General features: G+C 37.2%; 1 protein-coding gene across 6 annotated transcripts in view; it reads right to left on the reverse strand.

The window, feature by feature from the left end:
• The window catches only part of DCLK2 (doublecortin like kinase 2), an 87,424-nt gene that overhangs the window by 26,639 nt on the left and 32,979 nt on the right, over window positions 1-27,806 (reverse strand). For 4 of the 6 annotated variants that reach the window (XR_008971306.1, XM_057402039.1, XM_057402042.1 and 1 more), the window contains exons 3-6: window positions 15,741-15,843; window positions 13,249-13,350; window positions 11,837-11,887; window positions 8,007-8,101 (exon numbers count right to left, since the gene is read on the reverse strand). Coding sequence is in view for 4 of the 6 variants with exons in the window: in XM_057402039.1 (XP_057258022.1) it covers window positions 8,007-8,101; window positions 11,837-11,887; window positions 13,249-13,350; window positions 15,741-15,843 (351 nt within the window). In the remaining 2 variants the exon portion in view is untranslated. The remainder of the gene's footprint in view (window positions 1-8,006; window positions 8,102-11,836; window positions 11,888-13,248; window positions 13,351-15,740; window positions 15,844-27,806) is intronic. The other 2 variants (XR_008971307.1, XM_057402040.1) reach the window with 1 other exon arrangement.

The raw sequence follows: 27,806 nt of genomic DNA on the forward strand, positions 1-27,806 counted from the left end.
ATACCATAAATAGCAAAATGTACTGGATGTGTTCTATGCACCACTGTTTCACAATCTCTCACATTACAGTTAAGTATAAGGATACTCTATGAAATTAAAATATATTTTAGATCATTCCCCCTCCTCTGAATAACATTTCTTACTGTTCTGTGAAGTTCCATGTCTTGTTTTCTTCATGGGCTATTACAGAAGTTCTCACCACTCACCACATAAAGGATTAAAATGCTTCTCTGACTTAAGCTCAGGGTCTGTTGAACTGGCTTTGCATGACATCAGGAATGCAAATGCAGCATTTTCCATTTTAGCTGACATTGTCTGGTTACACTGCTGAATATTTTAAATCATTAACACTATTGTCAACGAAAGAACGGAACTGACAGATAGGGATATTGTCTAAAGGCTCATGAAATGCTAATGAATGATTAAGTTTCTAGTGGCAGCTGAGCTGCCAAATCAGTTATAGGTACAGTAACTAGAAGCTGTACAACTTAATTTTGCAGAGCTCCTAAAACAATGATGTTTACTGGCGTTTGGCACAAAAGCAGCATAAAACAGCAACCAGTCAGCTACTACTCTGCTCCTTACTAATAACTTAAAACCAGGTTATGTTAGTGCTGCTGTCTTTCTGACTTACCTGTTTATTCCGCAAGGATCAGAAACAAGGACATTTGGGTTAAATGACATTTGTGCAAAATCACGAGTCAATCACATTTTCTTCAAGCATAAAATGGAGGTAACAGAACAGATTACTGCAAAATATTAGTCATCAGCCAAAAATATTAGTAGTCTATTTTGGGGATCCAGTGAGTGACAATACATGGAAATATCTAGCCCGCATTCCCAACTTCCTTTACCCTTCTGATCAGGCCAGAGCATGACTTGGCACATTCCTTCTTACTACAGCATTTACAAGAAGGATGCAAACAGCAACAGGAAAAGAAAAATTAAAGGAGAAAAAAATTTGCATCGTGGCTCTAGACATGAGGCCAAACTCACTCTACAACAGACTGCCTGTAATTTGGCTGCTGTAGGTCTGTGTCTCAGCCCCTTACCAGAAATCAGTCTAGTCTTTACCTACTGTGTCAGAGCACAGTAGAAATAAACTGAAGATGTCTGTGAGGTGCTGCCTAGCCAGAAAAGGTGGGATGGACATAGGAATTGATAGCAAGTGACACAGAATAAAGTGATTTTTTATTATTAAAGCAATTTTCTAATCATTGAACTACCCAGTGACATGTAATATTTATAATATCTCATATTGTTGGTATCCCAACAGCTGCAGATATTTTGAAGCTAAAGTAATGATTTTGGATGTGCAAGTAGATTTGGCTGGTTCACAAGCAATTCCTATAGTAGCAAGAACAAAAAAGGATTCTTGTTGCTTTGATACTACACTAGTGAATATGGACAGCATCTATAATCACACTGCACATAGATTTTGCAAAAATTCTCCTCCTGTATTCTACTCCACATGTCATTACTGCTCTTTTCCAATACTGGTCCCTTTACACATGATAAATGCAGAGTGCACAGGTCTTAAATCCACCTTCTGACATACACATGCAAGTCCTACAAAGCTCAGACCTGAGGCAGAATTTGACTTTGTTTTTAAAAGCTCCCACTAATTTGGAGCACCAGTGGAAATCCAGTTCTTTGAAAAAAAATAATAATCGCCTCAGAATGTGGATGCTACTGGCCAAGAACATCTCACACCAACAGTAACTCCTGTTGCATTTAAACATTATGCAATATAGAATATAATAATCACTGTTTATACTTCTCTTGTGGTGTCTTCCCATAGGTTATTTGTGTTTCAACAGCACATCCAAAGCCAGATGCACAATACAACATAGTTATTAGAGATACTGAGAATATCTTGGTGAACACACAGATCTCAAAAATATCACGTTGTGTATCATTCTACGCATTAAAGATGTAAATAGTTACAATAGGTACTGAGCTGAAAAGAACCTGCTCAACTGTCATTTTCTTCACATGCTGAAGTATTTTTTCTGGAATAACCATTTTTCCAGGTTCAGAAAAATGTCTAAACGCATTTCTGTATATTTTATATTATACAGACTGACTGTGACTTATGTCAAAAGTTTTATCAACATGAGTGGTTTTGTGAGAAACACTCATTAGATCTGTCATAACCATAAGCTTAACACACCTACTTTAGTACCCAACACTTTTATTAAACCTCAACGTTATAACTAATGAACAGGTATTCAGCATTCTTCCTTTCACCCTTACTAATATCCAATTCATAAAAAGCTCTATTTTATACATTGCACTGTAGGATTTTATTTAAAAAAAATACAAAAACAACTATCTGAACTTTCCAGTATATAATGTATCAAATTGCTGCATCCTGACAGATATTCTATCAGGTTTTCTACTTTTAAGTTAATGATAAGAAATTGAAAACACCAAAAAACCCCCACCAAACAAAAACAAACACAAACCCCAACCAAAACAAGCGTTTAAGCCATCAAAACCTTCAAACCATTGCAGAGTCCAAGTGCACAAAATGAAATGGGTATGCAATTGTAAAGTGATGTATAAATAGCGAAGAAGGAATGGCCAAGGATTCCCTTAAAATCTGGATCAGGACAAATTCAGTAATTTGGGAATGAAAAAGCAGCATCCTGACAGTCATTTTTATCATGCTACATCTACTGGTACAGTAGCAAAGACTTTTAATAAATCTTTTGAGTCAAAATGCTATCATATAGCCAAAAAATGCAATTATATTGCTTGTATTTAAAATAAAAACATGCAGGGAAATAAGAAAGTAATCCCAGATAACTTCACATCTGGTGGGAATTTATTTTTTGTCTCATGAGAGTCTGAGGAAAGATCCGCAGATATAAACCCACATTCTCCTCAAGTGGAATCCTACCTTAGTTGAAAAAACTTTTTGCACTCAAGATTAGATTAATTGCACATGTTTGTGAAAATATTTGGAGCTTTTTTGTCATATTGAAGAAAATACCTAACTTGGCAGCTACATGGGACAGTGCTTTCTAGAGCACGCATCTAAAGATTTCCTGTATCTGTCCTTCTTGCCTATCTGGGTAGAAATTAAGAACTTTTGCCATTAGGTTGCTAGGCGTAAAAAGTCCTTTGTACACTGTACTGTACACATATGTGCAAATGTTTTTTTTTACTTCAGTCAGACCTCTTATGGTTGCTCAATATCTTCATAGTATGTCTAAGACGCACTAAATGTTCTGCCCTTGCTCTCCAGCACATTCATAATGCTTTGAAGAGACTCCGAACTGTACGGTACAGAGCTATGAATGCGTATGTACACCCACACCCTTATGTCTGGAAAGTTACAGACATAAATATGGGAACCCTACACAAACATTAACATTACTGTTTTGATCCCATAATACCCTCAAAGTGCATCTAGCCAAACTTAGAGAAAGTATGTTTGTTAACTTTTCCTTAAGTTCTCATCTGGCATTGCTCGAGTAATCTTTCACTTGAAGTTTATGAAGAGAATGTGAACTCTCATACCTGCAGAAAAACTCAGTTCTCAAAGAAACTTTCCCCAGCACAAATTAGCAAACAACAAAGGCAGCAGGTTAATGAATTCCTCTAAGAACTGCTATTGCACCTGTGTCACCGGGTTACATAATTGCATGTAAATACTTTTAACATGTACCTGCTAACAAAACGTGTGTACAGAATTGAAGAGATTAAAACCTTGATGAAGATAGGCAGTAATCTTTCAAATCACTTAAGCACATGTTTAACTAAGTACATTAAGATCCTCACAGAAATAAAAGGGGCTACACAATAGCTTAAAGTTAAGCAAGTAGTTATGTGTTGGATTAGGTTTTAATGCCCTTTCACTTTGGTCATTTAGTCAATCAATAGAAAAAGGAATTTCAATTCTTTTTAGCATAACTGGGATTCTAAGAAAGGCCTGAACTATAAAGCTTCTTTATTTGTACAATTTTATTTTCTTTTTAAAAAGATGACATGACTTTGTAGTACTTAATTTCAAGAGGGGACAATAAAACACAACCAAATATACATAAAGAAGTTATGAAATCCACTTTCCAAAATTTCTTACTTAATCTAGTCTCTGGATTATTTTTATGGTACAAAGTGCACATGGTAACAGATTGTCGTGGGTTCAGCAGTAGCAGTCATTTTTCTCCTTCTCAGTAGCTGGTGCAGTGCTATGTTTTTGACTTTCAGCCTGGGAACAGCACTGACAACACTGATGTTTTTAGTTGCTGCTCAGTCATGTTTAGTCTGACCAAGGACTTTCTGAGTCTCATGCTCTGCCAGGGAGGAAGGAAAGCTGGGAGGAAGCAGAGACAGGACACCTGACCCAAACTAGCCAAAGAGGTATTCCATACCACAGCACGTCATGCTCAGTATATAAACTGGGGGCAGTTACCGGGAAGGGCTAGATCACTGCTCGGTAGGGCTGGTTATCGGACGGGGGGTGGTGAGTGGTTGTATTCTCTTCCCTTGTTATTTCCCTTATCATTATTATTATTGGTGGTAGCAGCAGTGGTTTGTATTATACCTTAGTCACTGCACTGTGCTTACCTCAACCCTTGGGAGCTACATTCTTTCGATTCTCCTCCCCATCCCTCCGGGGGCTGGGGGGGAGGAAAGAGGGGGGAGCAAGAGAGGGCTGCGCGATTCTGAGTTACAGCTAGGCTTAAACCATGACACAGATGCACTGGAGGAGCTAACAGTCAAAGTACCCCTAACAGCACTGACTATGTGGGTATCTGTAAATGCACACTTAAAAAAAAAAGGTTAAACCTGTCCATTGTCACTCTCAGTTGTCCTGTGCTACCTAAAGCACTATTACCATTATTTCTTCATGTATGCACTAGTTTTAATCTCCATGGAAAGGTTAATAGAAAAATAAGAAAGTCAATACATTTGTTCAAAAAATAATATTGTAGAAAGTAGTCATTTACTTCATGCCATACTTGTTAACTTTTATATCTAAATCTTTACCATCTGCAAAGTGAAATGCTTAGCTACAGGCCAATATTGTGATGTTAAAAATAAACAACTTGGATAAGTATACATAGCAGCATGCAATTGGATGCATGCTATCCCTTTCTGTCACTTACTGGAAAAAAGTCATTTAGTTTGGGTTGTGGGAAAATTCTGTAGCGTTTACTATTATTAAGCCATAGCATAAATTCCTCATTTCAATTCTTTGCAAAACAGTTCTGCAAGACTGGGATGTTGGACAGCAAACTGGCTTCCTGTATGTACTGAACAATTAATAGCACAAAAGCACTCTGGCTGGAAAAACTAAAAATGACATAAGGAAAGCCCTTCTCTTTAAAGACAAGCTGTTCACAAGGAGTGTTCGTGCAAGAAGTTTTCTGTGCCAGAGCGCACCGCTTCTGCTTATGAAGAGTTGTAAAGCAGAAATAATCCTTGGGGACTGGAAAGACTTCACTTTGAAGGAAAAGTGTCATTCAGAGAATATGGTGCAAGACTCAATGTCTGAGACAGACAAAATTGCTGTTGTAATCAGTACCTTTTTCAAGTTTACTGCCTTGATGACTAGCATTATCACTTAAGCTCTACATTGACCATCAAACTTCAAAAAGCTTAGCATGGTTCTGATCTATAGTCAAATGTTCTGTTTTATTCTGGCTTTCCAAACATGCCGTTTTTAAAGTACAGTTCATATGTAGCTGCTCCCTCTTTTTTATAGGAAACAGAAATATCAACCCCTATTTTTTCCCTTTACCTGCTGGCCCAAGCTCATATAAAATCATTATTAAGTGTTGCTGTTTTGTGCTCTACAAAAATAAACACATATGATTTCTACACAATAAATCTGCCAATATATTTCATTTTCAGAGCCAGGAAACTCAAAAATATACCTTATTCTTTCACTGTCTGACATGGTATTTACATCTACATTTTCATTTAGCTGTAGTCATGGCACCTTCTTTATGTAAGTGCAGGAAGCCTGTGCCACAATGTAGTCTTAGCAACAAAGAATTATTTAACAATAGAGAAAAGCAGTAATCTCAAAATAGTAAAATTGGTCCCTGCTTTCCCTCTCTTTTCCTCATCAGACTGACCAAGATCAATCCTACAGAAATAAAAACAGGTTTCTTAAAAGAATGTGGTTTCGCATAAAACCATGCCTCCCTGCTACTGATTTTATGTTGATACTTCATGAAAACAGTTATTATTATTAGAACATAGACAACAAACAAGGGTTACTGTACAGTGCACTTGATCCTTTTGGAATTTATCCTGTCACTATATAACTTTATCTTTAGTCTCAGGAGCACAGCTGGGATCCTCCTACTGAACAGATGCATCCTAACAGGATAAAACAAGAGGTACTCACTACAGTAACACATCAGGTCCAAGATGATCAATTTGATTTTGCTGTTTTCTTTGGTCATACAGGGATGAAGGATTTACACAAAAACTCATTAGTATCCAGCATCAATTAAATTCCAAAATGAAGAAGTACAGCAGCCTTCTTCAGTGAAATTGACATTGAAAGGGAAAGAGGACATGTCCACTTTACTGAAAATTACTTGTTACTATTAGAATTATCTCTATCTTAACGGAGCTTTAATCGCCTAAAGCAGACAGAACAGAGTGAGGGGAAAAATAAAACAAAGCAAAACAAAACCAGCCAACCAACCAACCAACCAAACAAAAAAAAAAAAACAAGCTACCACACACCCAAATTGCAATTTCATTAAAGATGAAAAAGTATTTGCTAATTATAGTGCAGACCAGATAAGAACATCAAGTCCAATGACTTGGCTGTCCTCTACTGTAAGTTCTGTACAAAAGCTGTCCAGACAAATTTTAAGACACAGTTCCAAATTTCATTGTCAGAACTATTATTTCTCTTGAAAACACTTTAGAGGGGAAAGGCTAACCTAATTTTCTTCAGACAAAGAGAAGCTATGGGATGGTACAACTTAAAAACATAAATGCAGAGATCAACACTAAATTGCTTCAATGAACCAAACAAATAAAAATACATTAGAATTAAACAAATAAATCAAAATATTTCCTCAGAATTATCACAGAAGCCTGGCAGAAACCAGTGGCATACTGCTTGCAAAACAGACAAAGACTTGGTAACAATTAGCATGTCAAAACCCAAATCTAAGTACTATTCAAATCACGTCCTATAGCCAGTCTCTTAATTGAGAAAACAGTTTTCCACAGAATTATGCAGACTCTTCACAACTATTGTGTTCACCAATGGGAGCTATTACTTGACCAGAATAATCACTGCAAACCATCCCGGTCATTTGCAGAAAGGCTGAATTGATGATTTCCCAAGAAAATTCTCCTTGAAAGGACAGCTCCACAAATGCAGCTGTAAAATGCTCAACAGTGCTCCAAACTGTTTCTTTTATTTTACCGAGCCAAAGGCACAGAGCAACCTGTAAGAACTGTAAATGCTACCAATTTTTAAGGGGGAAAGAAAGACAATTCTCTTGGTGCAACACAGAGAAAAATCTGCCAGCCATTAGGCTGCTCCCAAGGGAACCTCTCATATGCTTTCAGGCAGGAGACTGCATTAGGGGGTGAAACTGTGTGCCATGGATGAAAAACTGTGCTTCAGATGAAATCTTAGACAATGTTACAAGACTAGGGTATTGAAAAGCGGATACTACATTTATATAGGTGAGGGAATATAAATTACTTGGTGGGTTTCTGCAATCTATGAAACAATGGAAAATTTGGAGAGCGAATTGGCATATTCAAATCACCAACCTCCACTTCTCCTAAGCTGCCAACCAAAGACAAAACACAAAAATCTTACTTCAGATCTCACCATTTCAACTCAAAGGTCATACTAGCATGGCTACCCTAGAGAACCGCAGCTCTTTTTTTTTTTTTTTCCCTTTTTTTGTTTTTTATTTCTTCAGCATCATTGTAACACACCATTAATTAATTTAATACGTGGATGAATAATGGGATTTGGGGGGGTTGATTATCCTTGCACTTACCTTGAGTCCACGAAAGCTGCCTGGGCTTGTTGGTGAAGAACTGGAGGACTTTGTAGATTTTGGGGTGGATAATTGACTGCTTGGGGTTCCATTAACTGGCCAAAGCAATAAAAGCAAACAAATAGAAGAAAAGGTGAACAGAAGTAAAAAACTGTAACTTGCTTTAAACACAACATACTTCTCTAACAAGTTATCTTTCAAATCTGCATACAAAGAGCAAAACAGACTCCTCAGCATTATGAAGAAATTATGTCCTGCATGCCACACAACTGTATCCCCAAAACTCATGAGGCTGGATATGGGATCAAAGAAGACACACAGATTTTGCATAGTCATTCTAGAGATTAAGAAGGCTTATTCTGTTCTTTGCCAGTGCAAGAGCTTTGGGCAAAATATAGCCACAGTCTTTTAGAATTATGTCATTTATTGTGATGTCACACAATAAAATAAGGAGAGAGAAAGTGTCTCCTTTTTGGATCAACAGTCCTGTCTAGGTAGAAAGTTTCATAGAATACAAGTTGTTTTTTTTTTTTTTTTTTTTTTTTAAGGAAAAAAAACCAAACAAACAAACTAGAAGTATGAGCTATTTGGATTATAAAGAACGTATGTAGTAGTTCAGAAAAATACTGATTTTGGAAAAAAAAAAAACAAGTTAAATACTAGTAGGCTATTTCAGAATTTCACGTAAGTTCAAGTGTCTGTGGAAACAGACAATACCTTCCTTCTTGCCTTCAAATGTTCCTTCCTTTTAAGTCCAGTTTTCCAGACAGGCCTGACACAACATCTGACCTTAATATAACTTAGGTCAGCCTTTGCATTTTCCTGACTAAACCAGACTGATGAATTTCATTATGCAGACAGAACAGCACACAGCTCATCATACACAAATATGATGCAACATTATTTCTTCTCTATGTGAACCTCATTTTTCCTTGGGAGATGAAAATACTAGGCAGAAATTTTAGAACTAAAAAGATTTCATAGCTGATTCACGGTGAAGAATTATCTTTTCAGAAAGAAAAATGCAACCCCGACAAATAGAAAGTTAGCTTCAAAGTAACAGTTACACCTGCACATATCCTTTACACATTGAGAGGTCTGTCATGGGTTATGCACCACTTCTTAACTAGCACTACTGGATTTATTCTGCAAGTGTCTATTAAGCAACCTAGTACCCAAACATTATTTGAATGCTGAAGATGCCTTCCAAGCACTGTTTTTACAACCTGGGCAGTCCATCTGGCAGCAGGCCAGGCTGAATGCACTGCAACTTCCACAAACTCCTGTTTTTCACAAAAATTTCTCTCTCTGATGGGTGATGTTCAAATATAATTAATCAGCAGTTAGCTACAGAATAAGTCTATCTTGAAATCTGGTAACTTGTGTTTACATTCCCAAATCTATTACAGGACTAAGAGCTTAGTCTTTTCTACCAAAAGTATTCAGTATGTTCGAGGTATCTTTGTCTTGATTTTAAAAAAGGTTGCCTGCAAGAATGATAGGCAAATTATTTAAGTGTTTTTTAAGAAGCTAAAATTATATAGGAATATATGTACCTCCTGCAGTTTTCTTTTCATCATTTGGTTTTCGATCACATTCTTGAAACCTGGCATATCAATGCATCTTTGTTTTATAAAGAATTTGCAAGTACGATGATGAAAAGGGCTAGTGAATGCTAGATAACTGTTTTCTGCTTCCTGCGTACGCAATTTGCTCTAGCCATTAGGAGAAATACTGAGATGAAAAGTTCATGTGCAAAAATTAGATACTTCAGTGGAAGAATCTGCTTCAAAGAACCAATTATTAGTACAGGAGGAAAAAAATGTTTCATGCATTCTTTTTATACAGCTCACAAAAAGGTCATTGTTTCCTGAATATGACCATTCAGGCCTATGCTATAAGACACACTTATCTGTCACTAAGACACTACCATCCTTTCAAGCGTTGATAGAACTGCTAAAATGTACCCATGAAATCGACTGATTAACATAATCTTCTTCTCTCATAACTGTCTAAGGAAAAACATCCCAGCCTACACTAGCAGTACTCTAGGTCTTTCCTAGCATCTTAGATATGCTTGGTGGACAAGGGTCTTGTTCTCAGCCAGGGCTTTGACTAGATGAAGTCCAGAGCTGCTTCCAACTTTTGTCCTTCTATGATTCCACAACATATGGTACATTCTGCTGAAGATCCTATTTAAATGAACTGTCAGTAGATACAGCTTTGTCAGTGTCTTCCGAGATCCACTTCACAATAGTAAAAGATGGAATGGTCCTTGTGTAGATGTAAAAAAAATAGCATCTATAGAGAATCAGCCAATTGCTTGTGCTGGTTTTGGCTGGGATAGAGTCAATTTTCTTCTTAGTAGCTAGTATGGGGCTATGCTTTGGACTTGTGCTGGAAACAGTGTTGATAATTCAGGGATGTTTTAGTTGTGGCTGAACAATGTTTACACAGAGTGAAGGCCTTTTCTACTCCTCACACTGCCCCACCAGCAAGTAGGCTGGATGTCCACAAAAACTTGGCAAGGACACAAGCTGGGACAGAGGACCCCAAATGACGAAAGGGATGTTCCATACCATATGACATTGTGCCCAGCAATAAAACAAGTGGGATGGTTGGCAGGGAGGCCGTTGCTTGGCGGCTGACTGGGCATCAGTCAGTCAGTGGGGAGCAACTGTTTTCATTTGCATCACTTGACTTTCTTGGGTTTCACTTCTCTTTGTTATTTTCTGTTTCTTTCCAATTTATTACCATTGTTTTATTTCATTATTTTATTACTTTATTGATTTTTTCATTACTTTACTGATTATTTCATTATCATTACTTTATTTCAATTGTGACACTACTCTTATCTCAACTCATGAGTGTTCTCACTTCTACCCTTCCAGTTCTCTTCCCTCATCCTGCTGCGGGGGGAGAGTGAAGAAGCAGCTGTGTAGTGCTTAGTTACCAGCTGGGGTTAAACCATGACACTGCTATTTCAGACAGCTGTACTTTTTTCTTTTCCTTTATCTCAAAACCAACACAAGCAATCTGTATTCACTTTTGGCACAAACTTTACCGCTGCTATTCATTTGCTGATTTTTTCATGTATATATGAAACTTACCTTTTTTATCTATTTTCTAAGTATAATTTCTTTTGAGGTTTCTTTTAACATGTAGAGCAGCCTGAATACACAGAAAAAAGGTCTTCTCTGTCATTCTTTTAAGTAGTATATATTAGGCTACCATTCTTTAGCATACTAGAATATTGAAAACTGAAAAACCTAGGAACACTTTTCTAGTATGGTCCAAAGTCTCAACTTACTTACTAATCAAAATACATGTTTCTTGTTTTAGAGAAACTTTCACTAAAGGTTCAAAAAGGTTTCTAGCTGTCTAGAACTTAAGGCTGAAATAACACAAGAAAAAAAAGGCGAGAAACTGGAAATAAAAGGAAAACACTACGATGTGTTTTCACACCTTTTTCAGCAACTCTTATCCTTGCCTTTCTGTACTGGTTGAAATTTCTTATCGTAATATGCTTTAGAATACACATACAGCGTAGTACCCCTCAAAATGCTCCTCTACTTGTAGTCAAATTGTACCTTTATATATTTAATTTTGACACCATTAGCTGATGTCCAGCCATTATGAAGCATCACGTATTATTTCACTCAAGCAATTTACTTCCACAAAAAACTTACACCCACTATGTCTCTGGCTCAGCGAAAGCAAAAGCGTGTTTCAAGCTTGAAAATATTCACAAATACAAGTGAAAAGAATACAGGTAAATGGAGAGGGAGGAGACACACTAGTGATATACAGCCATAATAGTAATGGCTCACCTGGGGATTTTGCTGAAGAATGAGCACTGGAGTAGTGTCCACCCTTCTTTACTGTACTCATATATTTGACACAAAGGAAAAAGACATTAAGGAAAGAAGTTATTAAACAGCTGTGAACATGCATGAAAGGAAGAAGGGTAAATAAAGGTAAGTAAAGACTACATGAGAAAAAATGGCATGGAAATAGAACGATAAATACTAGACAGTTGGGATAATTTTTTTCAAATTAAGCTGACCAAAGGGGTGTCCAAGTAGAAATAAGTAAGGGAATGACAGCACTGATTTCTAAATACTTTGCATAAAATTCACTGTTGACAGATATCCCATAAAATCTCACTAGGGTCAACAGGATTGCATGAAATAGAGATCAGTTATGAACCTTGCCCTTCATGCTACATATTTCTTTGTTGTTACCACAATACTTCTTGGAGGTTTTTCAATTAAATATTCAACTTTTTATGAACAAATGATTAATATTCCACTTTGAAAGAACTCAAAGAGATACAATTACGTTAAACAGCATAATCAGATAAAACATATATTAATATTGAAATGAGAATATGGAAGATGTTGCAGTTTTGAATACACACAGGAGTTTTTACTATCAGTAATTATGTATAGTTATGTTCAAAACAGAGCATGTATCTTTACATATTCAATGGTTTTATTTCAGAGCTACTTCTCCAAGTCTGAGGAAAAAAAAAAAAAAATCAAGTTTTATTTTCCCTCAAGAAATTTTCCCTTCTATTAATTTGTGTAAAAAGACTCAGTGATTTGCCAGCAGTTTGGCTGAACACCGTATGTTCCAAAACACAATGTGAACCTTTCTTTGCAATTACAGGAAGCACAAGAACAAAAAACACAGATTCTCTGTTAATGGGCAATAACATTCCAGAACATCTCCTCAAATTACTTGAAACAGCAAATTTCTCTATTTCTGACAGTATTTGGTTTGTATAGGAGAAACTCTCCAAATTCAAAACACTTAAGTGTATACTCTAGTTCAGTGAACATGAACTTAACCACACAACCATCCTTTTAATTAATAGACTTCAAGAAAATCAAATGCCATGCTGAAAACACATCCCAAGTGTACAATTAGCACAAATTATTCCAGTGTTCATAAACTGAAATCTTTTGTGTCTGCTAATTAAAAAATAGAAACCACATTTCTTCTCAGGATTCAAAAATAAATGCAGATTTTATTATAAATTAGTATTAATTCTATGAGAAAGACTGAAGAAGAAAAAACAGGGAGAAAAAAAAGAAGAAAAAGACCAACAAATTTTTTCTCTTCAGGAAACAAACCATGGCACCTGTATTTCAGACAGAGCCAACAGTTTTTTCACCCCATTAAACTATTTCTAACTTTCATGTGTTTTATACATTCAGCTTTTTCCTAGAAGTAGTACCTGAGGCAGGTGATTTGCTTCGACGTGAAGGTCCTGGACTTTTGGACCCAGTATGTCTCATCCCAGATGACCGGGAATAAGAGGATTTCATAACACGGCATTCTGCAAAGCAAGCAGATAGATATTTGACAGCACTTCAATGTACAGGCTTCCTCCAAACACTACCGTTGCTATTTATTATCCAGAAAATGAACATCAGGAATTTCAAAACATGCTTGCCCAACTGAATGAAACAAATCTATAAGTGCATGTCAGAACTTTATCTTACATACTATACAGATTTGAGCTACCCAAACACTGTATGTAATACAACTTCTGCATGTAGTATTTCTTCATGTCTTGAAGCTGGATTATTACTGTAATTCAAGTTTGTACCTACACACAGCTGAAAGAGCAAAGAAGTCAGCTGATGCCAAAGTTCTGGTAATTCAGTAAATCCTACATGCTGATAACAGCAGCTTCCTATAGGGAAACTGCATAGAAAACTCCATTCGCTTTATTTTTTTGCAAGAAACTGATATTGTGACCAATTTTTGAAGAGGTAAAAAATGTCTGTTGCTTCCAAAAGGCTGAGACAACAGATTACTACCATTTACCGTCAGCTATATATCATTAAATCAAAGACAACCTAAAGGGGAAAGGAATCAATAGGCATACATTCACTGACATTTTGGAAACATTGTAATTCCTACAGTTAGCATCCACTGCAAATCACTCCCAATGGAATCATATAAGTTTCCCTTCTAAGTTTGTCCCTGTTATTCATCACTACAATGTCAAAGCCATCATTATAATGCCACATCATCACCAAAAATAGTTAGTAGAGCTGTATGCCCTGCCAGTCATGTTCCACTCTGTACCTAACCTGCTTTTCCCCATTAAGACTTCCAGACTTATTAGAGGAAGCGGAGGCCATGTAAACTTGAAGAGAAGAAGGAAGAAAAACCCTCCATCACTGGGTTCTCAGACAGGAAATGTCACCAATTAGTCTGTGCATGGTGTAATGGGGAAAGCAAACTTATGGCCATAAAATCTGCAGGGAAAATTATGATTTTGCAAAGACTGGCATTTGCAGTGTGAGTTAATACAGCCATGCTCTTCCATTCCTGCATAGGAAGGTCTAGTCTAAAATTATGCTAAAAAAGTACCCTTCTTGTCACCTTCACATTAGCTGAATCAACACAATCAGGCAGTTCTGGAAAAGTAGTATACTGGCAATAACAACAGAATGAGAGCCAGCTAAATCCTCCATCCATCAAAACGTATGGACCAGTGGTTAGATACATATCAAGACTTCTGGATGTAACTAAAGATTTTATAATGCAATTACAGCATTTGTAAAAATTAGAAAAGCAACAAATGCTTTTGCCTTTAGTTAACTGAAAGGCAAAAAAAATCCCCCCCAAAACAAACAACCCTTTTATTCACAACATGAAGCTCTCTTCAAATAATCTGATTCTTGCCAGGTCAAGATTTCTTCACCACAGACTAATTTTTTTTCATAGAAGAAAATCAGAGTGATTATACAAAGACCCAAGATAGACAGGAAAAACATGTCTAGTAGGTTCTGTAGCAACAGGACAAGGGTTAATAAACTAAAAAAGGAGTAGATTCAGACTATATATAAGAGTTTTTTTATAATAAGGATGAAACGCTGGAACAGGTTGCCCAGAGAGGTTGTAGATACCCCATCCTAAGAAATGCTCAAGGCAAGGTTGGACAGGGTTCTGAGTAACCTGATCTAGTTGAAGTTGTCCCAGCTTATTGCAGGGGGGGTTGCACCTTTAAAGGTCCCTTCCAACCCAAACTATTTTATGATTCTACAAACACGAAGGAAAAAAAACCCCAGCACATATATTATTTCATATTCCAAGCCAATTCTAAAACTCCCTGGTAGAGGAAAGAGTTTTTTCCTTGAACTTCATGAAGTTTCTCTTTAACAGAAATTTTTATAAACAAGTTAAATTCAGGATCTATCAATGGCAGACAGCATAGGCACAAAGTCCCACTTTGTCTCACCTCCTTCCCCACCCAATACCCCCTATAACCTCCCAGTATAAACAGGTTCAACATTTGCTCTATAGCAGACAAGACTGAAATGTGTGAATTGTCCAGCAGGACCTGAAATGAGTGTGGTTATGTATGTGGTTTTTCAAAAATCTTATGAGGAATCATCTTATGGTTATAGATGTTAAAAGTGAATGTTTATAGCAGATTTTAGATCCATGACTGAACCTTTCAAAATTCAGTGCTGTTTTGCATGCAATTTAAGAGACAGGGTCTGTTTTCCAAGAAAATAGATCAGAATTGTTAGTGCATTTTAACAGATTTACAGAATTCAGATGATAGTTTGAAAAAACTTTCTAATCCATAGGAAAATATATTCCCTTGTATATTTTCCTAGATCACACAACTCTTGAGGATTGAACAGGGTTAGGAAGAGTTCTCAACTAAGTAGACTATTTCAGTGGGTTTAGGATGTACAGTCTTACCGCTGTGATCCAATACGAAGTCATCCTGAGCATACCGGTATTTCTCAGGCCCACATGCAATGAAGACATCATCATCTCCAAAGAAGTCCTGTAAGCACGTCACCTTGACAGCAAAATATACAAATCAAAATAAACAAATGCAGTACTTTTGAATACTAAATCTTCAGTCAGTCAGTGGCAGTCAATAAGTTTGTGTTTTCCTTTTCACAGTGATACCATAATGTTCTTTTTATTATAGAAACACTCCAGTTCTCAAGTACTTGAGCTCTCCTAATAGTAAAAGAAACCTCAGGGTCAAAAAAAATAATTATGACTGCCCCTCACCTCCAGAAGCCCCTTTTCTTACATGTAACACCTACATTTTTGCCTGTAACTACACATGCATGCTGATGATTTGACAAGACCAGCTATAAACACCACTCAAATGTCAAAGCCTCTTGTATTCTTACATTAATTACTTAGGGAAAAAATCTGTTGAGTTAAAATGATTGCATCTACAAATTCATTCTTGTATGGTCCAAGGCATTTAATTTTCATGTTTTGATGTCCTGTTAAACAAAAAATTATTCCCCCTTTTATTAAAAGGTATTTCACATTCAAGAAAAAAAAAAAAAATACAGAGTCCATGCCCTTTGCAGCTCCGTCTGTTCTTAATTCTCCCAGGGATGATGTCACAATGTATTTCAGTAAGGATCAGAATGGAAAATAATGTTTCAGTCATACTTTAAAAATACAAACCCAAAGACCTTGGAACAAAACTTACTCCTCAAAAGAAAATAAAAAGTCAGCTTGTGAAGGCGCAAGAGTCTGCTTTAAAAACAATTAAAACCAAAAATGTCACAAGAAATCCCAACATTGCATGTAGCAAGCTATTTTTTAAATGCAGACAGATTACAATTTTACTATATAATTGTTTCCCTAGCCTTTTTAACACTGCACACTCAAATGAGATCTGAATAAAAGCTATGTAGAAGCTAAGAAACTTAGAACCATTTGGTAAAACCATGCAATTAAAGAAGTAAAACAAAGAAATGCTTTTAAGGAAACTAGCTTTTTTCTTTCCCAGATACCCGTCAATGGCATTTACATATTCTACCCACTGTGATAGTAGTAAACATTGGCAGAACTACAGGAAGGGGTCTCTACTGCCTGCAGTAATCTGAGGAACACTCAGAATATCAATGACTCTCAGGCTCTCTGCAAGAACACCCACCCAGGGCATTCACCAAGAGCGCAGTTGTCATGGCAGCTAACCCAGAAATAACAGCCGGTGCCCTTACAGCAAGATCCTCACTGCAGTGCCGCATGCAGTATCCAGCATTTGTGTCACTGTGTTACACAGCCAAAGGACTCCAGCCATCGCCAAAATTCTTCTATTGTTATCTTACCATTGCAATGACAATCTGCTCTCATTGATGAGAGACACATTTAGCTGTACTTGAAAGTGGTGCTTCTAGTTAACCAACGAGCAGCAATAGCTGGATTCAAATAGCTGTACAAATTTAAGCAAAACTAATAGATTATTCCCCTACTTAGTAACTTTCTCTACTAATAAGAGGACTCATTATCATTCCCATAGATTTTAGTAATCTAGGAACCAACCCAAACCCACCACCGCAGGAAGACTTGTGAGAAAGCTTTTAGAATACTTATCCCAGTAGCACACTGCTAGGCAGAAATGTTCTGTGAGGCATAAATTCATACCAACAGCTGCCAAAACAAGGTGCCGTTTCCACAGGCTCTGTCTACCCATTGCTACTCTACTCATGCACCCAATGCCCTAGCAGTGCTGTTTCAAGCAGATTAGAACTAAATGCTGTGGTTTTGCAGAGCCTAAAATTAATCTTCTGGTTTGATTCAAAGTCTTACCCCTTAGCCCCTCCAGTCTAACATCTGAGCTGAGAGTAAGAGAGGTGAGAATGACAGGTCTTATCTCAGAGTGGAAAATACACTGGGATATAACTACATGCAGCATTATCCTTTTGTTGTTTGCAAAGCAATTCTACAAAGGAAAGGGAAGATCTGTGCACAAAAGATGACAGGAGAAATGCACCTTAAAATCTTTGGTAAATGGCTATTGGGGAGGGGAATAAAAAACTTTAAGCTATTCATTTCAGTAGGTACTCCCCCTCATGTTCATGTATATACAGTTTTCCCAGGCAAGAACGCACAAGAGTAACCACAAGCATCAATGATCAGAAAAACTGCTGAAAGGTGAAGCAACGGCATCTCCATCTTAGAGCTCAGGCTAACGCCAGCTTCTCAGTCTGCTTGCACACTGTGTATCTGACCCGTGTGACTTCCACCTGTCAGTCACACACCAAAACATACTTTAACTTACTGTAAAAGATACTAAACTATACTTTTAACTGGAAGCTAGATAAATGCAAGTATAAAAGATTTACATAGATGCTCACTACATTCCAGTAGTGAATACTGGAGGTCCTCCTCCTCCCTACAAATAGTCTGTACTGGCTAAACATAGAAGAAAAAAAAATGTTGAAAAAGCATATTCAACAAGGACTAAAGATCTGCTAGAACTTACCAATCCCAAATAACCACACATTATGAGGTGATGGAAGTAGTTTTAAAACCAGTTCATAGAAATCTTCTGTTTTCCTAAATGTATAATCGAATGGTTATTTTTCTAGGCCTTTATCATAATTAAGCCAAAAGAGCAGCTCCCAAGGTGCAAACATATGCTAAAATAAACAGACTTCATTTCCTACAGAGTTAAAATTAATGTATATGCTGCAATTAATGATAGCTGTGTCCAAAAAGCCATTCAGGGAAAGCCGAAATGAATGAACCATTTGCATGGGATTTTGTATGCTTCAGGTTCACTGTGGTCTAACTTGCAAATGACGTAATTCCGCCCCAAAGAATGTCAATGCAAACAAAATTTGTTTTGTCAAACTAGCATACAGCAAATGCTGCTTCTCTTTCCACTAAACCTCTATACACTATCTTACCCATTCTTTGTTTTGCAGCACTTGGTGCTAAAAGAACTGTTCAGTCCTTCAAAATATTTCCTAAAACGCATTTCAAAGGAAGATGGTATTAGCAAAACCACATATAAGTGTACCATAGCACAAATAGTCAAATATGCAATCATTCAACCAGCGACTCCCTTGCCAGTCTTGATGTTGTGAGCTTCTGCTCATGAAGATGAAAATCTTAAACACCCTGAAGAGTGTTAAGCACCAAAATGAGATCCTTTCTAAAATTCTAGTCATTAGGTCATTTTTGAGATTCAGATCTGGCCACTTCCATGCTTTCCATCGGTGGCCTTGCAGTAAAGCTCAATCAGAACCTCTCTCTCCTGTCCATGGCTTTTATTAACACAGATTATGCTCTTTTAAAAGAGCAAGAAAAACATGATTTGTTCACCCACAGGAAAAAAAAAACAACTCTTTTAAATCTGATTTTTTTTTAATGGAGGGCACATAAAGGGCTGCACAAGGAATTTTTTTAGGATTTATCATTATAGCCAACACTACAAAAGTTTACACCAAAGGAGTTTCCCACTTCCTTGATTTTTTCTTTTCCCCCAAATAGAAAAGTGAAACTATTTTGAAAAACTGCTTATTGAACACTTTAGATAACTGTTATCTTTTTAACTCTGGATGCTTCAATTAACATGTTTAAATTGTGCTTAACCTTATTTATTTCAAAATACAACACTCCTTTCTCATCAAACATTGCCTATGTTCTGCTGGTAACTCCAGTGCCTGACTTTATTTAGAACAAAAAGTGACTTAATGGTGCTCCTCTCACCAGAGACAACTTGGACTGCTATCACACTGTCTTCTTGAACTGTTTTTTATTCAAAATCTGTCACTATACACAGCAAAGCAGTGCATATTTAGATAGAACTGGATTGGACATGTTCTTAGTCCTTTAAAAAATGCTTCTAATGGCTTAGAATTACAAGCAGGAATACAAGGGAATAAGGAAAAGCAAAAATGCTATGTAAGATGTCTCAGAATAAATGCGACTGACATCAATATTACATTTTCTTTGCTAGTAGGGTCACCCACAGTTTATTGTGTGTCTGCTTCAACAGAATCTGTTCACTTGCATTCTCACTATAGCTTTCTGAGACAATGTGCAAATGACTCTGGGCATCACTGCTTCCTCATGGGCTCAGAATGGCTGTGCTCACCATTAGACTAAAGATCAGAAGACAATCTAATTCAAGTGGCAGCACCAGGAGAATTAAATTGTAATTGGCTTCAACTGCAACAAATCTATGCAAGTGTGCAAGAGGCTCAATGATCCAGTGATTCAAAACTGCAATTGCTTGTTACCTAAATAGCACATTCGTTTCTCATAAAATTTCTCCTCCCCACAACTGAGGAAACCTTGGGACGCTGAATGGATGAAGTTCTTTAAAAGACTTCCTAACAGAAGTACATACTACTAAATATGCATGTTACAGAAGCAGCGTGACTAAAGGGAGTTTTCAAGACCATTAACAGCAAAAGCACTTCAAAATCACACAGCTGAAAGCACAAAAACGTGGTTTACACGTGGGTGGGTGGAGAGCCGCAAACTCACAGGAATGGGTAAAATTGCAAGTCAAAATGTGAAAATGGGGTGTTGAAAGGAAAGGGAGAGGAACACACCTATTTGAAAAATCAACTGCCTGATCCCCTTCTGTCTACTAGTGCAGTGTTTTAGTGTCACATACTCCTATTAATAGGTTTGTATTTTAAATAGTCTAATAGTTATAATCACAAAAGTTTGCTTGTTCCAAAGAAACACTTCAATCAGATCAAGCTACTGGACTAGAATATACAAACTGTGATCCATACAGAAATTGCTTTCCCATTACCATCACACGTCTTAGAAATGTAACTTATATCAACCCCTACTCCCACCTCTGAAGCTAACAAGAAGACTCATTCCCAACAGAAGAAACATGAATAATGATCAATCTTTTGTACACAGAATTAAACAGGGATTTAATAATTGTTCTTTCTGATGAAGTTACAATTTAAAATATTGAATTATATGAACAAACCCTAAACATGCATTTGTCCTCTGACCTCCAGAGTGAAAAAAATATTAAAAAGAATTTGAGACACTGACACTATGGAGGTTTTATAAACATCTGCAAAATTACTAAACAATTCAATTCCTAATCTTTAGCACTAAAAAGATTTCTGCAACCACTTATCAAAACTCTCCACCCAGAAGCTCACTGTATAAACTGTGTTTATTCCAGCTGTACAAATACACTTCATTCCAAATGTAGAAAGAAGAGCTGTAAAGAAAAATAGTTTGGCTTAATTTAGTACGGCTGATTCAATTTAAGTAAGCAGCAACAGGACTGTTCAGCTCAAATCTGAAGGGCCACACCCTGTGTCTGAGGAAAGTGTCTGGAGATTACAGATTCTCTACATCAGCTGAAAATGGAACTAAAACAGCAAAACTGGAAAAGATATGCAAGATAATTTGTATTTAACAACGGAAGAAATATTTATATCTACTGACTTCAATAGAACAGGATATGGTGTAAGTATTTTAAAAAGGAAGTACATAACATACGAGGCAAAAGGAAAACTAGGAGAACTGGCATGCACAGTTAACAGCTGGATTTCTGAGTGTTTTCAGCTCATCAGTAGTGACAGGCATTCAAGGTTGAAATTCTTACAGAAATGTGGTGGGTTTTTTTCCAGGAATTGTTGGGGGGAAAAAAAAAGTGAATAATCTGCTAAATGTCAGCATGACAAATCTAGATACAGCCTCCTTGTTACCGCCCTTCAGTATGAGGGGTCTCCACATTTCTGCTGGGAAATGATCCTCCTTTTTTTTACTGAGACAGATTACAGCTATGCCATCTGACAGTTTTGCCCTTTGCCCCTTAAATCAACCTTTATTTCTGAGTAAGCAAAAGTCAAATATTTGTCTCTTTTGCCAGTCAGGTCATACTTCTTATCGTCATTTTTATTTCCCCTTTTAAAACAAAGTTAGCCCCTCGCTGCCATACAAACAGTATCATTAACATTCTTGCAGTGTTTTTGAAGCTGTCAGGTTCACAGTTCAAGGGTTTATGCACATCCTAAAGTGCAAACACTAGGAAAGCACTCCTCTAGAAACAGGTCAGTTGTCTGTCTTCTGTTTCAGCTGCATCACCAAGGGCAGTTTCAGGAACTTGAAAAGGAAGGTGAAAAGGGCATTCCCACCCTCTCCTACTGAGTACTGTGATTTTAACACAGATTTTCTTACCTTGGAACTTCCCTTGGTCTCTGAGGGAAAAACTTGACCAAGGGAAAGGGGGTATGCAACTAATATTCTTAATTACTTACTAAACCATCAATATCCTACATGACTGAAACCAAGACCGGCACAAAAGAGGTTTAGTGTTAGCTTAAGGCAGCTATCTGCCTGGCTATACTGAGTCACATTTCCTGACATGCCCTCAAGTAAACAGTGAGAGAATAGCCAGTAGGATAGCTAGAATATACCCAGGAAGGAGAAATACAGAGAAAAGTCAAACCGGTGAGCCTCTGACATGCCCTTAAGAAAAAAACAAATACACAAAAAACAAACGAAAAAAAACACCCACAAAAAAAAACAGTAACAAAAAGAGCCCGTACCCCCTTCCCCCCCCCCCCCAAAAAAAAACCCTACCCACCTGTAATTGCCAGTATTCTTTTTTGTTAATTAACACTCTATAAATTTGCTAGAACTGTCAAAGTGTTGACAGCAACTATGCTAAGTGATTTGGAAGCAAGCAAAAAAGAAACTGTCCAAGAGCCAGGCAAGTATGGAAGCCCACAGTGTACACAAGAATAGCAACAAGAAACACTTTACTACAAGATATGTAGTAAACCTGAAAAATCAGGTCAAGTGTTAAAGATTCCTGCTGCTGTAAAGAAGCAGCACTAGACAACTGAAAAAACTTGTATTCCTCACAAGCTCATGTTCTCTGTGACACCTCTACTACAGAATCTCTCTGGGAATTCCCAAATTAAACAAAATTATACACCAAAAGAAATGTAAGCAAGTTACTAACCTCTGATATAATGTTTGAAAGAGCTCAAATGCTACTCAGTCCGGGCACATCTGCCCAAAACAGCCATAGAGTAGGTTGGAGAGTCCTAAAGCTTGAGGATATATAAGCTTGATAGACTCTATACACCTTTCCTACTAGCTGTAGCTATGAGGACTATGCAGTGCATCATAATTATTTTCCAAACAGCCAACTTCAATAAGATCATTAGTAGATGAGAAGGAAAGGGGGGGATGGGGAGGCTGAATTCCTTTGTTCACTAAAAATAATTGGAATTAGGTCAAATACCTCTTAATTTCTCCATCTAAAACATAAAATACAGTAACAGAGATCAGATCACGCAGAAAGAATGCAAAAGTATTAACTGGGTTACAAAATCTGAAAAATAATTACCTCATCTTCTGTTATATGACTGTGCATCTTGACCAGCTTGGGTTTTTGTTTGCAATAATAAATCTGGTTTCTAGGTCAGAACTTCCACAAAACATTGTCTGATTTACCATTTGAGGTCTGGCATCTGGCAGCCTTTTACATTTTCCTTCAAGTTTATTAAATTCAGGAAACAGTGAGAGAAAAACTAAATTTTCTGATTTTCAAAATTTGTAAATGTGGAATTTGCCTGCATTGGATAAAGACAGCTTGTTAACCTATTCAGGAAAACAGGAAAAAAAAGAATGTTGGAACAAAGACCATAATGAGAATAATTCTTCTAGGCCAGCTTCCTAAATAACTATTTAATCAACGGCTGTGTCACATTATTACAGTCATCATTAGAAAATGAACTTCCTTTCACTGATACCCTGTGATGAGGAACACTAGAGAGAAAGAAGACAAACCCTTTTGTCCCACAGGGATTCTAAAGAGTAAGAAAAAACCCCCAGAAATGTTAAATCTTTGCCTGATGCTTTGTAAATAGAAAAAGTCTGGCTGTAAGCCCAGGAAACGCCTAATACAGTATGACAATGCAGAAAGACTGCATAAACAGACTGGTCAGGTCGCCATAACTCATATAGCCATACAGCTATTGGGAACAGATGACAGAATAGAGTACATATCACATTTTGGTTTTATTTCAATTCTAAACAGATTTTTGCATAAACTTTATACCATCTTGAAGTTTAATTCAGAAAATGAACACACATGGAAATGGAAGACTGCATTTGGATGCAATTCAAATAGATCATCCTCACTGCAATTGAAATGACAGTAAGAAAAATAAGCTGTACAAATATGCACAAGTTAAAGTGAGCTCCTACACATATTTATTTCTTAAAGCCTTCCAGTATTGTAGAACTTTCTGTCAAGGTTCCAAAGGGCAAAAATTATCTCTTTCTGCAAAAGAATATTTCCAGTAGTGCACTGATTACATGCAGCTATTTAGATATCGCAGTTGGAAAGGACTAAAATTCCAGAATTTGTGAATCTTTTTGAATCACACTGTACAACTCATCTGTTTATCCCTGTAACACAGAACACCCTAGAACACTCCTTGCCACAGTATTATCCATTACTTCAACGAGAGTAATCATTTCAGTGTATTAAACAGTGAAATTTAACATCATGCTTCTCAATTTCAAGTTACACAAAGAAAGAGCAGCCTTACTAAACATGGAATAAGTGGAAATTGGAAACAGATAATTAACAAATGCAGCTTATCTGACTATAATCCAGTTTGTCTGAAGAGAAAAAAAAACCACAGTATTTTCAGTTACAGGACAAAGATTATATATTTGCCCATAGGTGCATTAATCGCAGCAGCTCAAAATTCAGCATAACAGATTCTTTCCTTAAGTGGCATAACTGCCAAGCCTAACACAGAACCAAAAATAGCACCTGACTTCTCACAGCTAACCTGCCATCTTACCAGAGAATAGCTAGTCTAAAAATAAAAGCTAAAGGTATTATGAAAGAACATTAAAAGTGTACATATAAGGACAGACAGCTAGCTCAGCTAATCCAGTGAAATGTTACGGATTTAATGACACCCTGTTTCACAACACAAACGCAGTTAAAATAAAAATCACACCATTTTCCCCTACAAAATTACCCCTTTTGCACTATTACAGAAACAAGTGCCTTCAGCCAATCACCCTACTTGAAAAACATGGCATACAAATACTATGGAGAACTTAAAAAAATGAAGTCATATATTTCCCTGATTCTTTAGATGAGTTGCTATGGCATTCATAGAGAATCTACTGCAGTCCAAGGTTTCCACTGTTCATGGGCAGACACTACTTCCTGGAGAGGATACAGAAACAGCAGTTTCTTAAATAAGAACTATTTTTTCATAGAAAAATAAGAAGTTCAAATTGAGTGTCTGTGGCCAGTGCAGAAAGAATAAAAGCAGAAATCTGGAAAAGTCTTTTGATGAAGAGTACAAATAATTTTTCATGAAACTTTAAGCTTTTTTTAGCTTAAACATTTCTACTATTATACTCTGGAACAGGTTGCCCAGAGACATTTGTGGAAATGATTCAAGGTAAGTTTAACGGTTCTCTGAGCAACCTGATCTAGCTGAAGATGTCCCTGCTCCCTGCAGTGGAGTTGGAGTAGATGACCTTTAAAGGTCCCTTCCAACCCAAACCATTCAATGATTCCATGGTTTTCCTATGGCTTAAATTGTTCATGTAGCTGCTGCTAAAGTCAAGTTTCTGTTTTGTTCAAATTCTATTAAAAAAAATTAAAATCAGTAACTCTAAGATTCAAAACATCAGTCGAAATGCATGACTCACTGCAATTTTATGTTGTTACATTGACAAATTGAAATTCGGTTGTTTTCTGAGTTCACATGTTAGGGCTTCAATCTTGTATACATTCAAAGCTATTTCTCACAGCACTGAAACAGGAGGGGAAAAAAGTAACCCTATAAATTCAGGTGTCTCAGTTCTGTCTTTTTCATATATACCACTTTGCATAAAAGAAGTCTTGCTAAGTTCCGTTGAGCTTCTTACAGACTAGAAGCATGCGTTTCACATGTATTTTAAGGTTTGGACAGTTAACGTTTTTAACTCTTAAGTTACTTCGTTTAATCAGCATTCTATCTGCTTCAGTACAATAACTGCACTTCCAACTAACCTCGCAGTTCTATTTTTATAATATTAGTTCATAGGTTTTGCAATGATAATTGCTTGCCATCCAAACATCATGCACAGCTTTCAAAGGCTTTTAATTCCCAAAGCATCCCCCTCACTTAATTGCAAACTGGAAATATAGAAACAAAATTAAGTTTATGGATGGTCTCTATTCACCATTTCAAACAATGACATTTCACATTCAGATGAGATAACAGAAATTCAGTGTAAAAATACTACCCTCATCAAATTAGCTTCCATGCTTATTCTGCATTGTCTGTCATGGCTATTGAGGTCTGTTGAACTTGCATAAAACATCTGGAACAGTTATGCTGAGCTAGGGATGGACATCAAGTAAAAATAACAAGGGTATAACTGATTAATTTAAAGATTAGATGCTTGGAAATCTGAGAAATTGCAGTAATACAGGAAACAGCACACTTTGTAACTGGCTTTCAGAGATCCAGATCAATTCCACTAGCTCCGAACTCTGACCAATATTATTTCTGTGTTGCTGCTGCTTCTGAATTGCTTTATTAAGGTGTCCTAGGTTCAGCAGTAGCAGTCATTTTTCTCCTCCTTGGTAGCTGGTGCAGTGCAGTGTTTTGACTTTCAGCTCGGGAACAGAGCTGATAACAATGATGTTTTGGTTTGGCCAAGGACTTTGTGAGCCTCATGCTCTGCCAGGGAGGAGCGGAAGCCGGGAGGAAGCAGAGACAGGACACCTGACCCAAACTGACCAAAGAGGTATTCCATACCACAGCACGTCATGCCCAGGATGTAACTGGGAGTTAGCCGGAAGGGCTGGGAGACTGCGGGGTTGGAGGAGGTATCGGTCAGAGCTTGGTCGGGCTGGGGGGGGCGAGTTATCGGTTGGCTGGTGGTGTATTCTCTTCCCTTGTTATTTCCTTTATCGTTATTATTACTGGTGGTAGCAGTAGTGATTTGTGTTATACCTTAGTTACTAAACTGTTCTTATCTCAACCTGTGGGAGTTGCATTCTTTTCGATTCTCCTCTCCGTCCCTCCGGGAGTAGGGGGAGGGCAAGAAGGGGGGAAGTGAGTGAACGAGTTGCCTGACTGGGTTTAAACCACGACAAAGGAGATAAACATGTAAAGTGCATTTGAAGATGTATAACATATCCTTGATTTTATTTTCAGATGAATTACAAAGACAGCGGAAAAGTAACATTTCTAGGCACTGACAAAAGAACAGATGTGTCAATGTTGTTACACCAGAAGTTCTGCCAGAAAAAAAAGGATGCCTCCATCAATTTCTCTTTAAAAACCAAAACCCAACAAAACCTCATTCATTTATTCCTACATGTCTGAAAATGACATTTCTTCCTTCAAACAAACACCCCCAAGTGTCAGAAAAAAAGCAAAATGGACACCATCCTTCTTAGAAGCACAGGCCAAAACCATCAATTGACTTTTGCACTAGATTCTATGATGTTTGGATGAAGTGCTTTAAATATCCCATTTTAAAACCCTACTATTAAACAGGGGAAGTTTAGATTGGACATAAGGAAGAAATTCTTCACTGTAAGGGTGGTGAGGCACTGGAATGGGTTGCCCAGGGAGGTTGTGAATACTCCATCCCTGGCCGTGTTCAAGACCAGGTTAGACAAAGCCTTGGGTGGCACGGTTTAGTGTGAGGTGTCCCTGCCCATGGCAGGGGGGTTGGAACTAGATGATCTTAAGGTCCTTTCCGACCCTAACGATTCTATGATTCTATTACACTTTTATTGCTATGCTACCATTAGCAGCTTGGAACCCAACTTTGGTGAGTTTGGCAGAGGATTCAGGTGACTCAGTAGTATTTTTGAATTAAAAGTTGACTCAAACTGTTGGGGGAGGGGTTAGGTGAAGTGCAAGTAAATTAGAAGGTGAAAAAGACGCATATAGGGTCATAATTCAGCAACAGACTACTAAATATTAAAAAGCCCTTGAAACAATCTGGATGACTGTT

The sequence above is a fragment of the Pezoporus wallicus genome, unplaced genomic scaffold, assembly GCF_028554395.1.
Source record: "Pezoporus wallicus isolate ANWC-B61680 ecotype Strahan unplaced genomic scaffold, APGP_CSIRO_Pwel_v1 contig_7178, whole genome shotgun sequence".
Classification (NCBI taxonomy): domain Eukaryota; kingdom Metazoa; phylum Chordata; class Aves; order Psittaciformes; family Psittacidae; genus Pezoporus; species Pezoporus wallicus.